At 38.9% G+C, this 17199-nt stretch overlaps 1 protein-coding gene across 3 annotated transcripts in view; it reads right to left on the bottom strand.

Moving 5' to 3' along the window:
• Positions 1-2871: 2871 nt before the first annotated feature.
• Positions 2872-17199, bottom strand: part of IRAK3 (interleukin 1 receptor associated kinase 3) — a 51534-nt gene continuing 37206 nt past the window's right edge. For 2 of the 3 annotated variants that reach the window (XM_079139685.1, XM_079139684.1), the window contains exons 9-12: positions 10444-10642; positions 9928-9990; positions 9664-9828; positions 6516-7804 (exon numbers count right to left, since the gene is read on the bottom strand). In XM_079139685.1, coding sequence (XP_078995811.1) covers positions 7328-7804; positions 9664-9828; positions 9928-9990; positions 10444-10642 — 904 coding nt within the window. In that variant the 3' untranslated portion in view covers positions 6516-7327. Of the gene's footprint in view, positions 3523-6515; positions 7805-9663; positions 9829-9927; positions 9991-10443; positions 10643-17199 lie in introns of those variants that run through there. The other variant, XR_013763797.1, reaches the window with a different exon arrangement.

The following is a 17199-nucleotide window of genomic DNA, read 5'->3' as shown; positions in this document are numbered from 1 at the left end:
GGTAGCAGAGCTCCTGGTTTTTGAAGCTTCAGGCTCAAGGATAAGTGCCCTCCCCATTCTCAGGTCTTTGGTCTCAGACTGAATTAAGCAACTGACTTTTCTGGTCCTCCAACTTGCAGCAAGCAAAGGGTGTGTGCTTCTCAGCTTTTGTAATTGTGGAAACCAATTCCCATAGTAAATCTCCTCTTATGTATCTATATATAACCTACTGGTTCTGTTTCTCTGGAGAAATCCAGTACAATAACCAATGTGCCTACTAAGAGTAAAGGAAACATGGAAGGATATTGAAGAATCATGTTATAAATATAGATTGCACCCTTAGGACAACATACGAACAGTCTATAGCAGCCACACCCATTTCCTTTTTTCCCCTTTGTGTGTATTTGTACAAATTAACCAGTTACTTATTTTTCTTTCTCTTTCCCTCTATATTACATAAGAAAGTTTGTAGCTGATTACCTTTATTCTTAGAAAATTCAGGTAGGGTATAACTAACATGAAAGAAAATCCAAGATCACATTGAGATGATGACTGGCGAGAATTGGTGTTCTCTTAGGGGAGTGAGAGATCTTCCTTATTTTAGGTATATTTGCAAAATGCTGTTATTGTTACTGGAAGTTTAAGTTGACAGTAGAAGGGTGAAAATGAATGCTGGATAGGTAAGGGTCAGGATTGTCTAGTGGCTCTTGGCTCCATTCTTGTCCTCAATATGGTACATGGAAGGAATCAAATAACCTTTTCCTTCTCTGCTTCTTGTAGGGATGCTGGTCATGAGAGCAGCAGCAGCAGCAGCACAGGTGGCAAGCCAGTCCTGGCTGACCTCCCGGGCAGCTCGGGTCTAGAGGCTCCAGTGGCACCTTGGTCACAGGCTCTTAGTGATATATTTTCACCTTCCTTGTTAGGGATGAGAATGGCTTCTTATAGTTAATAATCTCTGAGTAATTATTATATTTCCTTTTTTTGCCATTCTAGTCTTTTCAATACTTTGATAACCAATGAGTATTAAATTTCTTCTGTTTACTATACTTAGTAGGGGGTTCTATATCCCTGAAAGCACAGTTACTGGTACAGATGAACCCATGACCTAGCCAAGACAAAGGAAAACATGGAGTCGATTGAGGGGGAAGAGATGATAGTTGATAGGTCAGGAAAAAAAAATAGAAAGACTGAAGAATAGGATGTCTTTATAAAGTGAAAGACAACATACCATGCTTGGATATGGAGCAGTTGCAGGTGGCAATGGGGTCTAGAGGGTGGTCTTAAGAACAGGAACTCAAGTGAAATGGAAAGCTGGTTTCATTGTAATTGATGAGACATTTTAACCATGAAGCAATGATGCTACTTGATTCATTCAAATGACTATTGAAATCAAGAATGATAATGCCAGGATATGAGGTAGACAGAAAGATGGGGACATGTCAGAATACATCTTCTAAAACAGAATGATTACTTTTTTATTAGGGAAATACATCTTAATGGCCAAGTAGGCTATGAGTAATCACATAAATTATTTCGCTCTCTTCAAACTGCCAGACAAATGCATAATGAAAGTGTCAGGGATTGCTCTGCCTCCTGTCTCAGGCAATAGCATCAGAGTTGCCAGTGAGTTAATATAAACATGCATATTTGGCTTTATAAGCACACTGGAATCTTAAATTTTTCCCTCCAGGGTACACAAAATAAAAACAATAAAAGGTCATAGATTAATATTTACCCTTGGCTACAGCCAGCACAGGTCTTTTAAAAAAAAAATCCTGAGTTATCATCATAAAAGGAAAATAAATATCATACAATTCAGTGTTTAATGGTCTGGCAATTGCACAATAATTAGCCTGTGCAATTTCAGAATGACATGGAATTATCGTTAGTGAATAATGGAATTCAGAAGATTATGACAACTAGTGATAATTTGTACCTGAACATGCCGTTTTGAAATGGTTCCATTTTACACTGTATATAAATTAGAAGTCCTAAACTTCTCTCTTCCTGAAATCTCTGCAGTGATGTTACAACTGATATGGAATTTCCCTTCCAAGAAACACAAAATAGCATTAATATATTAATTTAGTATCAAAAGAACAAAATTTGTGGGTGTGTTATGCCTTTAAAACCTAGCATTCACTTATCTTTTAACTGGATTTGCCTAGGAAGTGTTTTTGTCATATTTACACACTGTGTAACTTAGTTATGTTCACAAAACAGTCCCTCCAGATTGAACTCATTAGAACTGGTATTTTACCCTGGTGTATACTTTGCTATTTCCCTTTATAATTAATGCATCAGTGTGGATCCCATTAGCTGTGTTACATAGTCTCCATCTCTACCTGCTACAGAAAAGCATTGTATTCAGTCACACTCTCTCTGCACTGTTTTAAGTTTTATTTCTAACCAGTAACGACAGTCCAGAGTCTACTAAATTCAGCAAGTTAAAAATTTTATGTAGGCTAAAAATGGATGGTAGAGCTCAAGTCTAGAGAGTCCATACTTCATGGTGGAAAATTTATCTCCCCAAAGATCTTTTCACTTAACTGTAGGCAACTCCTTGAAGTCCTGATTTGTAATAAGAAATTTTAAGGTCAACTTTTAAAAGATTTTTTTTTACCAAAATCAACCAATATTTAATTACAAATGCTCTCAGTTGTGCATCATGATCTGTACTCTGTTCTCCTGTCCGATTTTTTGCCTTAGATTGCTTTTTCATTTGTGCTCTTACAACTAACTCAGGGGACACCAGAAAAATCCATCTGGTAGCTGCAGTCACCAGGTAGGAAGATAAAAATCATAAAGGACAATGGAACAGAAGCATCATTACTAGTTGCTTACCAAGGGTACAAGAAAGCAAAAGGCAAGCAAATGTAGAAAGGTAGAGAATGATTTTTCTTCCAAACTAAAAAATAGCTTTATTCTTTTCTGATAATAAAAAAGATACATGCTCATTATAAAATTTTCAAATACATAAAGGTCTAAAGAAAGTGAAGATCACCCAAATACCACAGCCCAGAGTAAAAACATCATTAACATTTGGAAAAGAGCTCTCTGAGAAACATGTATCATTTTAAAGATATCCACTGTTAAAAATGGCTCCTATTAAACATGCTACTTTGTAGCCTGCTTTTTCACATAACAATATTTCAGGGACAAATTTCCATAGCAATAAAATAGATCTAAATAATTTTTAATAGCCATCACATACAATTTAATTTTATACATGTGATATGTTTTATTTAACCCATCTTCTACTTGGGATACTTAGGTTATTTCCAATGTTTTAGTTTCATAGACATCATGAAATACATCTTTGGGCTCATGTTTATACACTTCTGTGATTTTTATTGATTAAGGTAAACTCTTAAACAAACTGCTGGGTAAAATTGTGTCATCATTGAAATTTCTGCTGCATATTGCCAAATTGCTTTCTAGAAAGGTTGAACCAATTTTCATTCCTGCCAACAGTGAACGAGAATGCCCATTTGCATGTATTCTTGTCAACAGCTTTAATCTTTGCCAATCTAGGAGGATAAACTTAAGAAAAGGAAAAGAAAATAAAAATCACACATGTAGTTATTAGTTGTTTTCATTTGCAAATAGGAGATACTTTTAATTTTTTATATGTTTTTCAGGGCAGATGTTTTCTGAACTTGGTTAAAAGGGTTTCAGTTTGTATTCCCATGCCAACAGTTATGTGACTCAGGACAAGAGTCAACTTCTTTCTGGCTCATTTTTCTTGACCCCATAGTAACAGAATCCAGCTCAATAAGTAATCTAAAACTTAAATGATATATGAATAAACCAGCATATTACTAGATACAACAATATTAACTGAGCCTGCATCGCCTGCAAGTAAGATTTTTCTACCTTCTTTCCTCCTATTTTAATTAATGTTTGTCTCTGGGAATATTTTTAAATTGAGGAGAAAACAAACAAACAAAAACCATCTATGATTTTTCTCTGGCTATTTATAGAGATGTCTTTAAAGTTTGCAACAATGTCAGTGACATCCATAAGAAGGTTTGTAAGTTTGACAGGCAATATACATCTTTGGCATAAAATATTTCCAAGTCAAGGTCATGGACCATCAAATATAAATAAATAACTGGGATAGAAAGACAGGAACAAAACACAACAAATATCAGTTTATTCCCTGTCAAAAATGTTTATCATTGCTTAGAAATGGTTTGGGAATATTTTCCACCATTGAGCAAACTGATGTTAACATATATAATATTCATTTTCAAAGATAAATCAGATATTAGTATTTGAAACTCATGAGTTTTCCCCAAGAATGGTGAAATGAAATCATTTAAACAAATGATTGATAATATTTTGGATACCAGAAAGACAACTTTGTGTAAAATATGGATGGCAGTCTTGACTAGATATCAATGAATTTGAAGAAGTTTTGAATAACTATTTGATTCATTCATTTTACAGATATTTATTGGGCCACATTACATGCCAGGTACTGTGCTACCCAAGGAGGATACAAAAATGAGCAGGACATAGCCTCTGCCCTTAGGGAACTTCAGTTTTGTGCAGGAGGAAAGATAACCAAATTGGCAATTCCAGTATTTTGTGATGTGAGGTGAGGTTTGGGGGGTTTTACAGACCCCTTGAGAGAAGCATGCTGAAGATGCCACTCGTACTAAATAAATGCCCTGAAGAAACCATGAGTTAATAGAAGAATAGGGGCTATCATGATTGCCCCCTAGCATGTCACAGACCGCTTAGTGCACACTAATAGAGAAGCTACAGGCCACTCTCGGGTTATGAGAATACAACAGGGCAAGAAGAAAAGTTCCCAATCCCTTAGGAAGAGCTTGTAGCGGGACCTAAGACTGGAGAGCATGCATTCACTCAAATATAAGCTCTGTGAAGACAGGGTTCCTGGTGGTTTTGACCTTCACTGCTACTACAACAGTGCCTGACACAAACGAGGCCACTGATAAGTATTTTTTCAATGCATCGATGAACACACTTAATTCACGTCAACTAACTGCAGAGGCCATGTGTATAGCAGAGGATCAGGATGGTGAAGAAAGCAGAAGTAATAACAAGTTTTGTGTGTCTACAAAAAATTAGTGGAATCGACAAATGACTTTTCATACCCATCCCTTTGAATGTGATCTTCAACCCACAGTGGCTCCTCTGTGTAATGCAGAGTGCAAGAAAGAGAACCACATTTGGAGTTAGACAGATCCTGCCTTCTCCTCCAAATCTGGGGGGAACTTAGGTCAGTTCTTCAACTTCTGGGAGCCAGCTTCCTCACCTGTGGGTGGGATTCACACCTTAGGGAGGCTGTGAGGGTTGAACATGCAGAAACATGCTAGATTCCTCCACCCCACCCCATCCTTCCAGTCCCAGAGATGGGTCATGCAGAGATCTAGGAGGATTGGGGTCCCTGTTTCTGGGGTGCTTCTTCAGTGACCTTTTCTATTTCTCTTAATCCTTCCTCTCTTTTCAGGAAACTATTCCAAGAAGTCTTCTTTGCCCCCTTGAAAGTGCACAGTATTCCATTCTTCATCCCCCCTTTCAGCATTAGCTTTCATCCACTGGTGTGTGGTTCAAATCACAAAAGCAACTGTGCAGGTAACTTGGGTAGCTGTCCTTTGTTCCTTACTAAATTGTTTGTACTTTACTTGTAACCTAAGCAACTAACACAGTACCTTGATTCTAATGAACGCTTAGCAAATGCTACTCATGATAAACCTCACTTCCTATACTCATTGGGCCACAAATCTTAAAAGTTGTCTGACACAGGCTGATGTACCACCTCATAAAACTACACTGTTACGCAGTGAGTCACAGATCATTACAACTCTCAAGAAGTCGATAAAATTGATTACGTCAGAAATCCCATACCCATTTTCAAAACAAAAGAATATTTATCCATGTTTTGGGGCATTATACAATGGGACAAAAATCCCAAGAAGGACAGTAAATAGGATCTGCCTGGAGGACAGCCCACAGCATATTACAAGGGTGAAGATAAGTGAAATTACTGAAATCCAATCTTTGCTGCTCAGAGCTTGGAGGCTCATTCTTAGTTTCTTCATGTATCTTAGTCTGCACATAAAGAAACCATGGGGTATCCTCTGATGACCCATAGCAGGATGCAAGATTTAATTACTCTCAATTAACATTCATCAATGCTCTCCCTAGCAGGCAAATCTAGTCAGGAGGACTGAACCATTCAATAGGAGATTTAGGTCCTTTTCTATCACAGTTGCCTCTGTTGATCACATCATTAATCAGATCACTGCCAGCTAATCTGACTTGGTCTTCAAGATATGCAAAATAATCAAACTTAAGAAAGTTAATCTAGTCAATATGATCATTGATCAATAATATTTCTAGCTCCTACTCTCAGCTAGCCTACATCCTAGGGAATATTAAAAAAATTAATTTTTTTCTCATGCACAGTTAGAACCTGCCAATGCACAATAATTGGAGAAAAGTTTAATGCAGTGATTTCCAAGGAATAGGTTTCATATCAGCAGGATCAACATCTCCTGGGAGACACAGGGTGGAAGGCACAAATAGAACCAATCAGAAGTTGACCTAGACTGCTGACCAGTCATTTTCTGGAGCAAAAATTATTGACTAAAATATCATATACTCTGCTCAAGATATAATAGGTCTCTGAGTTAGTAAAAATCTATAATAATAATCAACAATTAGATTATACAATAAGTTATCCTAAGAGTTTAAATATAGAAATATAGATCTTAGGCAAGAATCCTTGCTACATGAGTACACCCTAGCCAAGGGTGAGCCTGACTTGTTTTCAGACAGGGATGAACAGAAAAACACTAAGGGTCGATCACAATAAAAAGACAGTTCTTTCAAAAGGTATCTGTTAACACTGACAAATTAGACATTTCCTGCTACCTCCTAAGCAAGCTAAACCAAACAATAGAAGCCAACTGAATGTCCTTTGCAGTGGGAGGTTCTACAGACTCACTTTGACCAGATGGTGAAGACATGAGAATCCAGTCTCTCTTCGGTAGGTTTGGAATTTTTTTTTTTTTTTTTTTTTTTTTTTTTTCTGAAGTCAGAACTCAGGATCTTGAGCAATTCTGAATGGCTCTAATTTAGTCTGGGTTTGATCATGAGGCAATTACTCTGATAAAACATTTGTTTAAACCACTCTGTTTTGGGGGGTCGAAAAGAAAGGAATGAAATTGTCCAGATTGTTCATCTGTATTACCCCAAATTCACCACCAGCCATTCTCATGGCCTCAGTTAAAGAGACCATGTCTTCCCAAGGTGGTACCTTTGCTCAAGTGCCTCAACAACACTTGTTTTTTTCCTTTACCTTCTGGGAACTTTAATCCTTTTTGTATGGTTCATATTTATTACAAGAAAATTCAGAGGAGTACCCAGGCTCCACTAGCCTGCTGCTGGAAGGATGGCCTGAAGCTTCTAAAAAGGAGTCCAAATTCACCTCAGTGGCCTTTAAACTCTGGGATGAAGCTCTGTGCTCTGAAGACCAACTTTCTTCACAAGAAGAACTGGGCATGTTGCAAGCATCCTCATTTCTCTCCCTCCCTTTCTTTCTGTCCAAACCCAGAAATGTGACCTCAGACTGGCTGCATTCAAAGGGAATTTTCTGAGTTAGTCCATCTTTTCTCAAACCTTTATCACAAGGTGGCAAATGATTATTCTGGCTTTCATCATCTTCCACTGGAATACTTGGTACATTATTCAAGAATAGAGGAGAAGGACACTTGAAGGACTTCAGTGATGTGGGAGGATCTTCTGTGAAATACAAGCTGGCTTGTGAACTTTCAAGAGCATTCAGGACCTAATTAATGAAGACCAAATGAACATTCAGTTAGGCTTAAAAAACATTCCTCTTTTTTTTCAATTAAAAAATATTCTCTTATTTTCATGAAATAAGCTCAATTACAGAATTTGAAGTAGAGGGATCTTAAAGATTAGAGAAACCCCTAAGGAGAAGTGACTTGAAGCAAGGTATAAAAGAAACTGAATTGAATTAAACATCATGAGACTCGACTTTGGCCCTAGATTTGCCACCAACTAGCTTTGTGGCCTCCGGTGAGTCTCTACATTTTTTACTTCAATCATAAGGACTGGAAGGGAGGGTAGCAATGGTGATCCACTTGTAGTTCTCGAATGCCAGAATTACCCAGGGAACTTTTTGAAAACGGATCTCCTGGTTCCATTCTACAGGTTATCATTCAAACAAATGCCAGAACAAATAAAATTTTTAAAATTAAGAAAAAAAAGGAGATGAGGGTCCATGGTTGTGCATTTTAAAAGTTTCCTAGATGATTTGGATATGCAGGCAGATTTGAGACCCTTGACTGAATATAAATCTCTCTCTCTCTCTCTCTCCCCCTCTCTCCCTCTCTCTCTCTCTCTCTCTCTCTCTCTCTCTCTCTCTCTCTCTCTCTCTCTCACACACACACACACACACACGCACACACACACACACTTTTTAAAAATGCATAGAGTTTTATAATTCATAAAGTGCTTTCACACATATTATTTAATTTATCATGCTCAAATAATATTATAATAATACCATTTATTAACAAATAATAAAATGCTCATTCTGAGTTTATAGATAATAAATCTGAGGCTCAGTAAAAGAAATAAATATCACCAGCAAGTAAGGGAGAGCCCTGATGCTTGAATACAGATCTCCTGGCCTCAATTCCATGCCAAAGCCACAGCTCATAGCTTTCTGCTGGGTCCAGGGCTCCACGCAGCTTTTGTTAGTGGCGTCAGCCTGGAATATGCTCTCCTGACTCCCACACCAGTGCTCATTACATTCTGATTATGTCAAGTCCTTGTTTAAAACCTGTCCATGGTTCTACAATGACTTGGGATAAAATCCAAAATCCCAGAATGGAATTTACATCCCTCTATCACCTGGAAGTCTCTGATATTTAAGTATTGCAGCCTTCCCTCACCTGCATCTTACATCCATGATGCTGGACTACCTATGGTCTTAATGCATTAAGACCAGATGCTACCACCTTGGAGCCCACACTGGCTGACTCTCTCTGCCAAGACCATCCTTCCATCCTTGCTGCTGTTCTCCACATCATAGCTAAGCTGTCACCTCCACCAAGAGGCTCCCTTGACTACTGTAAGCTATATACGTATTCTGGCTCTGCTCTCATCAACCAGGGCTTTTACCTCCCAGGACCCAAATCCCATGTTTACTGATCTGACTTCTCATTTGGACTGCACATTTGAGGGTAGTCACTATATAGTAACCCCTGTTGCATCTTTAGTGCTAAATACAAAGTCTGCACATGGAAAGCATAAATAAGTATGTGTTAATATGCAAATAAACAAATTAGTGAATGCATGATTATACCTATAGACAAATGAATAAATTTAAAAATGAAAAAGGGAAATATATGTTGCATTTTAATGGCCCAGATATCTTAATAAGACATTCCTTTCAAGCTATATTTCATTACATTTTTTGTGATGCTCTATTTCCACCCAACAAATGACCTCTACCAGAGTGCCAAATGATGTGACTTTTGATATACAAAGGTTAGGTTGGCATTTTCTGTTGAAAGCTTAATTTGTCTCACTGATAAATAATGCACCTAGATATACCACTTATCAAACATAGATTTTCCATGGCTCTGTTTTGAATAAAATCACATGAATACGTACTTCATCCATAGATGGTCTTGACTTTGCCCGAGTTGCGGCACATTGGGCTGCCAAAGAGAAGAGCTTGGCGGAGAAGTTCCGAGGACAGGGATGTACTTTCTTATCTAGAAATGAGAGGCATGAATCAAGGCCTCTCTTCTCCATCAATTCCATAAGGAGATCCCGCTAGGAAGAGGAGAAGAAAATCTTATTACATAATCATTACATAATATTACTGGGTCAGAAAAATGAGGAAGTGGATGTCAACCTAAAGACGGTTCTTACCAGCTGAACATGTTTGGGATCATCTAATACCACTTTACAGCCTGTCAGAACTTCCATTATTACCTATGAGGAACATTTAGAAAGTCAGCTACCTACGTTGAACACATACACAACATTTGTTGCAACTATTAACCATGAAAATGAATATAGTTCTTTCTAATTAATGCCTTTATATTTTATTACTTCACTGATGACACAAAATTAAAGTATAAGATAATGAGTGACAGAAATCAATAAGTCTAAAAGTTAAAACTTGTACAAAGTTTCTAGATGTACCATTAGGGAAGGGGATGGGGACAGGAGCAGGGAATGGAGAAGGTAAGAGAGGGTTGTAGGAAGAATGGATACAATTAAAACATGATGTACGCATATATGGAAATGTCATAGTGAAACCCATTAACGTGTACAACTCATATGGGCTAATGTTGATAGCAATAATTACGATTTCTTCTTAGAATTTAGAACATTCTTGGCAATAAACTCTCCCCAGCTTGTTAGCCAGCAGTGTACACTTACAATTCCAAAACTGTAGACGTCTGTTTTAACGGAAAGCTTCCCCTGTCTGATATACTCTTCTGGCATGTACCACAGATGTTTCCTGCTGCTGCTGGTCACATTTATAGTAGAATTCTGATTCTCTGGGTGGGGTCGGAAGTGTGCCATGGCAAAATCAGTTAGTTTGGCTTGAAACCGATCATCCAAAAGTATGTTTGTGCTAAAATGGTGCCCAAGGACAGACAAGACAAAACATCATGAAGGCTTTTCAGTAAAATGCAACATGGAAAGCTCACCTTCTATCTGGTTAGTTCAGAACACATATAAATAAAGCCAAACATAAATTTCCATGAACTAGACGACACTTCTTTTCAGTTTTTTAAAAGCATAATCTAAATGTTTTATAAAAACTAAAACAAAAACCTGACCTCTGAACAGTGCGTATTTCAAATATACAGAGATGGTGGGTAAAGTCAAGGTTTTGTCAATAGAATAAACTAAAGTTATCCAAAGCAGCTTTCCTTGTACTCTTCTTAGACTTAATAAGAATGTTGGCTGAGTTAAAACTAGCTGATTAAAATCAGCTAATAATTGGGGCTGGGGAGATAGCTCAGTTGGTAGAGTGCTTGCCTTGTAAGCACAAGGCCCTGGGTTCAATCCCCAGCACCCCCCAAAAAATTAGCTAATAATTAAGTGTTGGATATGCACATAGAGCTGTGCTGTGCAGGCCTCAGCCTACTGGCACAGAGCCACAACGCTGGAATGATTGGAGGGATCACTGGTAGCCCCTGCTTGAATGACAGCCCTACCCCCCAGTTATATCTCTATTGCTGTTTTTGTTTCTTAGTCTTATTTAGATACAAATATCTGCAGAAGTAAAGGCAAAGTGCATATATTCAATTTAAGCAGTTGTCTCATAAAATCCTTAATAAGCTTTGTTACTCAGAGTAAGTGTCAGTTTACTTTTATCTTTGAAGTGATGCCATGATGGGGGTGGAAAAGGATAAGCCGAGAAGGAAGTGCATTTCACATGTGGGAGGTCGGCCCTGCCTTTCTCTAGTTCTGAGACTGTTAGTAGGTTACTTAACCCTGCAAACCTCAGTACCCTCTTTCCTCACATGCAAAGTGGAGAGAACAACAGAGCTTCTAAGACTGACGTGGAGAATATGAAGTGCAACTATTCCCAACCCTAATCAATGAATGGTTGCCAGGGTAAAGTTCAGTAACCAATAATGAGAGCAGACAGAGAATGACAGAGAAGGTGGACTGGCCATGAGAAAGTTTCCTACTAAGTTTTGCTTAGGAGTATCCGCAATTGGCTCTTTGTCCCCTAAAACTAAATCATTTACCACCAGGTCTGCCCATTCAAAACACCAAGTGACATATTTATACTACTATAAACTGTTATTAAAAGTGGTAACAGCTATTGAATAATAAGAAAGTCTTAATCCTAAACAAATAGTGGATCTTAACAAAAGTTCTAAAAGTCTCTGCTGTCCCGAACAAGTAGGCAGACATGCAGGCCTCAGTTCCACAGGTTTGAATTGTAGGTCTTATTACTATTCAGAGGATTCACACATGGGGTGGTGGGGTCAGGGGCAGTCCAATGTTTGAAGCTAAGGTCTCAAGAATTCTAATCCTGACTTTGTCTAGGACTGATCTGACAATGGACAAAATGCCAGGGTCCTTGAAGGATAGAGAAAGACATGCTTTAAACTTTATTTGGCTCCTCCCTCCCTGTAAGGGTGGCAATAAGATTGCAAAATCCGAAGAGCACACCACGAATGAGCCCTAGGATCCCTCATCTGTTGTGTGATCTCTGCATTTATGGGGAGAAAGTCAGAGAGACCCGGTCCCCAAGACTTGTATCATTGAGCACAGTCCTCAGTTTTCTCCTTGCCTTATCTCTTCTCCCCAAGAACCAAGCAGCTGCAAGAGCCAGCCTCAGTCTCACAGAGTCCTCTCTATGTCATTCCTCACCTATTCTTTCATTTTATCACTTGAAGACCAAGCCTGACCATCCTGACCATCTTCACTGCTAAAGAGGAAGAATGGACTATGTCAGATCCCAGCTTCTCTCCAGAGATAGGTAACAACAGATGTCTAGCTCATAATTACGTCTTCCATGGGTGTACTTCACTTGTTCACATCGTGTCTGGGGCTACTCAGAGCTGGGGTAGACAGAACAATGCAGGATTTGCCAGGTGGACCAGAAGAGAAGGTGAGCAAAAATGTTCACCAGCTCTCACTGCCAGGACCCAAGTCTCTGTGCCTCCCATAGCTCCTACTCCAAGAGCCACTTCGGCATACACTCACTTCATTTTGGCACAGGGGGAGGATAGAAAAACTCTGAATGCCAGATTTTCAATGTCTTCTTTCTCCATCCCAGCTCTAAAGAAGGCATGAAATCTTAATTTGTAATTCAAGAACCATGAGAATGCCAAAGCTGAATCTGTGAAATACTTAAAAATCCCTGAATCTTTTCTAAGTACAAAAGAAAGCCGGGAGGCTAAGATCAACAAACAAAGCCCATGATCTATTCCATTTATTTGACTCTCAACAAAACTGGTAGGAAGCTTCCGGCAACTGAGCAATCGCACATCTGTGAATGTCAGAGGTGATCTGTGTGACCACAAACAATAAATTACTCAGAAACACCCACTGAGGACCTGAGGTCAGTGAGAGGCCATCAGTAAGATGTGGAATTATTTGAGGGCACTGCATTTACACAATGAATAATGACACTTGGAGCAAAGACGAGTAGTTTGCCAGCAGACCTTAGTGTAGAACATAAATTTTGAGTCTAGTGATTTACTCTGTTCTAAATAAAGGTTATCGGTAGCTGGGGAAGAAGGATATTCTGTCTTAGGAAAGTGGAAATTGCAAAAGGCCCTTTGACGATCAATTTCTACCCGGATTATTCCCACTACTTCAACCTTGGAGCGAGTGTTCAAACACAGTGACCTCAGCTACCATGCAGGTCAGTTGAGTAAGTTTATCCTGTGGGGTGAGGATAGACTAACAAAACAAAGACAACGTGGAACAGTTAAAATCATAAAAATATAATGCAAAAAGATGGTTTGAGAATTATTGTGGCCACCAAAGAGGAGACAAAAAATAATTTTGGTATACATCAAATTGTCCATACTTTCAATTTAGTATTTCTACAATGTATTTTTTATATTCTTTGCCATAAGGCTATTTACTGTGATCAAAGAGGCCATCATCTCCCCAGACAATTCTAGCAGAAAGACTCTTGGGTTGTACCCTGAAGAAATGGGGAGAACTCTGCACAGGTGGTGAGTTTGTATCCTAATGCTGGAGTTGTTACTCGATCTATTAGGAGGGATTTCTAGGATAATTATTTTGGAGAACCTGAATTTCCCCAAACAATGCTACTTTTTTAGTGAGAATTGCTTTCTTTGCTCATCAGTTCTTTCCCTAATTTAGTTGAAGCCTTCAGGTCTTAAAAATAAAGCAGATGATACACATGATTTCTCATGCAGGATTTGAATTTAAGCACCAAAGCCATGTTTGACATATAAGAGTTTGATTAATTTTCAAAGATTTACATATATATGTGTGTGGTATGTGCATACACATATACATATAAATACATATATATATGCACACATATACACACATATATCTTTAAACTCATATAAGGGGGTTATTGTTGCCAAGTAGCCCAGCCTGAGTGTCTGGCAACCCTTAGGAAAAGTTCTGACTCCACCCAGTAGGCCCCAGAGAAAAAGAGGACCTAAATGGCCTCTCTGTGACAGCCTAGGCTAATGGATGCTTGTGCCATGTTGTGGTTGTTACAGCACCAAGACAACCTGTCCCAGATGTCCCCCCTGACCTCAGATGAGGCAACACCCAGTTTCCCCAGGACCCACAGGTGACTTGAAAGTTGCCCACAGTCCTGACCTCCATGTCAGCCTGCAGGGCATCCTCCCTGGGACAGCACAAAGTGAAACATTTCAGTCCCCTGTTGGACTGGGGAGCTTTCTCTTCATTCTCCATCAAAGCTAGGCAAGTCTTAAAGACAAAACTAAAACTCACATGTACTTTACAAGTGGTGAGTCTAGGCGCTCTGTGCAAAGGCCAAATTAATAAGAGGTGTTCCTCCTGAAAGTGTGAAACTTCAACTCTAACCTAACTAGCCCAGCCTCCCTAAGCCTTGGCTTCCATGTAGGTAAAACGATCTGGTAATGCTTACTTCACCAGCTTTTATAAGGACTAAATGGGAAAAACGTCAAGTGGAGCTCATGACACATAGGAGCTCAAAATGTGCTTTAAAAGATGCAGATGGACCATTGTTCGTCCTACACCCATTACTCTACATTAAAATCCCAGGAGACTGGATTGGATATCTTTAGCAGGGCATTACTGATGTAAGTAACAATGGCACAGGTAAAAGAATGGCCTGCAGGCTGAGCACCTTTGAGTTAATTCATTTCAATCAATCAGTTGAGTTTCAAAATAATTCCAGAGACATTCTGGATAAGCCTAACTAGAGTAATATTTCTAGATAATTTAACATAACAGAGAAGAGGGAAAATAACAGTGTGTATTGTGCATGCACATACATATTTACACATATTAATAAATTAATGTTGGGGTTTGGATACAGTGGTGGCAAATAGACTTAATGGAAATTTTAATTTAAGTAATATTTAGCTGTTTTGGCATCTCTTAGAGAGAAAAATTAGACATGTGGATATCTTAAAAGAAGAAGAAAGTGGGGGTATGTATAAAAGTCTGAGAAAACATAATTGTTTGTACCTAAAATGTTTATGAGGAGCTGGGAGTATAGCTCAGTTAGTGGAGGGCTTGCCTAGCATGCACAAGGCCCTGGGTTCAAACCCCAGCACCACCAAAAAACCAAAAAGTTTATGAAAAATAAAGATAGTTTTTTTTTTTTTTCAAAGCAGGAAGAGGGAGAACAAAGAGACTAGTTAATTAAACAATCAATCAATCTGATTTTGCATTCCCCACAGACTTTGACATCCTATTAAACTTGGAACTGGAGCCTAACCTTGCCAGGCTGTACCACATCATACCACAGCCACTCACTGTCTGTACTGAGAGTAGGAGAAGGAAGAACCTGGGTCCTTGGGCAAGAGTGTCATGGTGGGGAAGGGGCCAGTCCGTGGCTCCCTACCCCCTCTTTCCAACCACTCAGTTGTCCTAGTCCTCACACAGGAAATGCTCCATGCACCCACTCACTCTGACTTTACACCTCTTGTTTCTTTCCTCCTTTATGGAGGACTGTCCAACTTGGCAGGAGACAAATGGCAATACTGACTAAAGAACAAGATTTTATAGACGCATTAGAAATGTTCACCAAGATTATCTCCTTGCTTTGGAAACATTAGTAGGAATGAAGATCTGAGATGAATGCTGAGGATAAAAAGCATTTCCATTTAAAATTGTTCATAAATGTGAAAACAATTAAGCTTACTGAGGAATAGGATGGAAATAACAAGGAGGTTGACTGCTTTCAGATGCTTTTATGTGTTCTTGCAATTCAAAAACATCTTCATTTCCTAAATAAAAATGTGAGGGTCTTTTGCCAAGAATACAGACTGCAACTCTTCAAAATGCTTTCCTTTAAATTCTTTTCTCCTCAAATTCCACCATCTGGAAGTGAATTTTGTTTTTATAAAATTTTATTTGAAGAGTTCAAATCACTAAGACATTTCTGGGCTAAATAAACTACCAGACATATTGAAAATACCTTTGAAATGTGGGCTTTACTTCCTCCTGTGGGTGTTCCTCAGCTGTGTCATTGATAGTTTCTTCCTTAGAAAGCCATTTACTCTCAATGCTAGAGCAAGCAAGAGTGCGAATGCACTCTTCAGTCTTCTTCAGTCTTCTTCTTCAGTCTCCCCCCTTAAACTCAGCTGCTTACCGCCATTGTCACTAGGAGTCCAACGTTGACATCTCCATATTTAAGCCCACTAATTACGCCCTCTTCTCCTTTCCAATTTCCGTGTCTGCAAATGAAGCCAACGTGCCCTCAGTAATCCTTTAATTCCCTAATAAGAGCATGATTATTGGATTCACACAGATGTGAAATGACACCTTCCCTTCCCCACTGCATCCACACGACAGAGGCCACTTCCTAAGCTCTGTAAGCCTAGGCTTTCTCCTGTCGAACTGAGATAACAATAATGCCTAATCTCAGGTTGTCGGAAGGATTAATAACAAGTCATTCAGTGGGTGTTTATGCCAAGCCTAAAGTCCTTTGGCTTTCACTGAGCTCCCTAATCGGCCTGCAGTGTATCTGCCACCTCAGTGGATTCTTAACCAGGGCAGCAGGGTAAACCATAAACTGTGCTATCTTGGAGTTTTCTTTACGCAGTTTCCCTCATCTTGAAAGAATTCCCTTCTCCCTTCTTTTATCCAGATTCTCTAAGGAGCCCTGAGATTCACCTCCTCCGTGAAGTTTTCACTCAACCACTGAATTCCGGCATTTCTCCTTCCTTCAAACTCCTACTGGTCAGCCTGAACTTTACCATCTGATTCTTAAGGGAGACCATCTCATTTTCTTTATATAACCATAATGCTGAATCTGTAGAAGGAACTATATAAATATTTGTTCATATAATCAGTTTCTTAAGAGGACTGGAAACCAGAATAGGCTTAGACCTCTCATCATGGAAATGGCAAATATGTGGCCCAACTGTTGCCAAACCATCCTCCCATATTATTGGCAGACATAGCTCATCAAGTTCAGAGAGCAGCCACCCTAGATTTCCTTTCAGTAGTGCA

Source organism: Sciurus vulgaris, assembly GCF_902686455.1.
Source record: "Sciurus vulgaris genome assembly, chromosome: 5".
Classification (NCBI taxonomy): Eukaryota; Metazoa; Chordata; class Mammalia; order Rodentia; family Sciuridae; genus Sciurus; species Sciurus vulgaris.
This window is presented reverse-complemented; position numbering and strand designations above follow the sequence as displayed.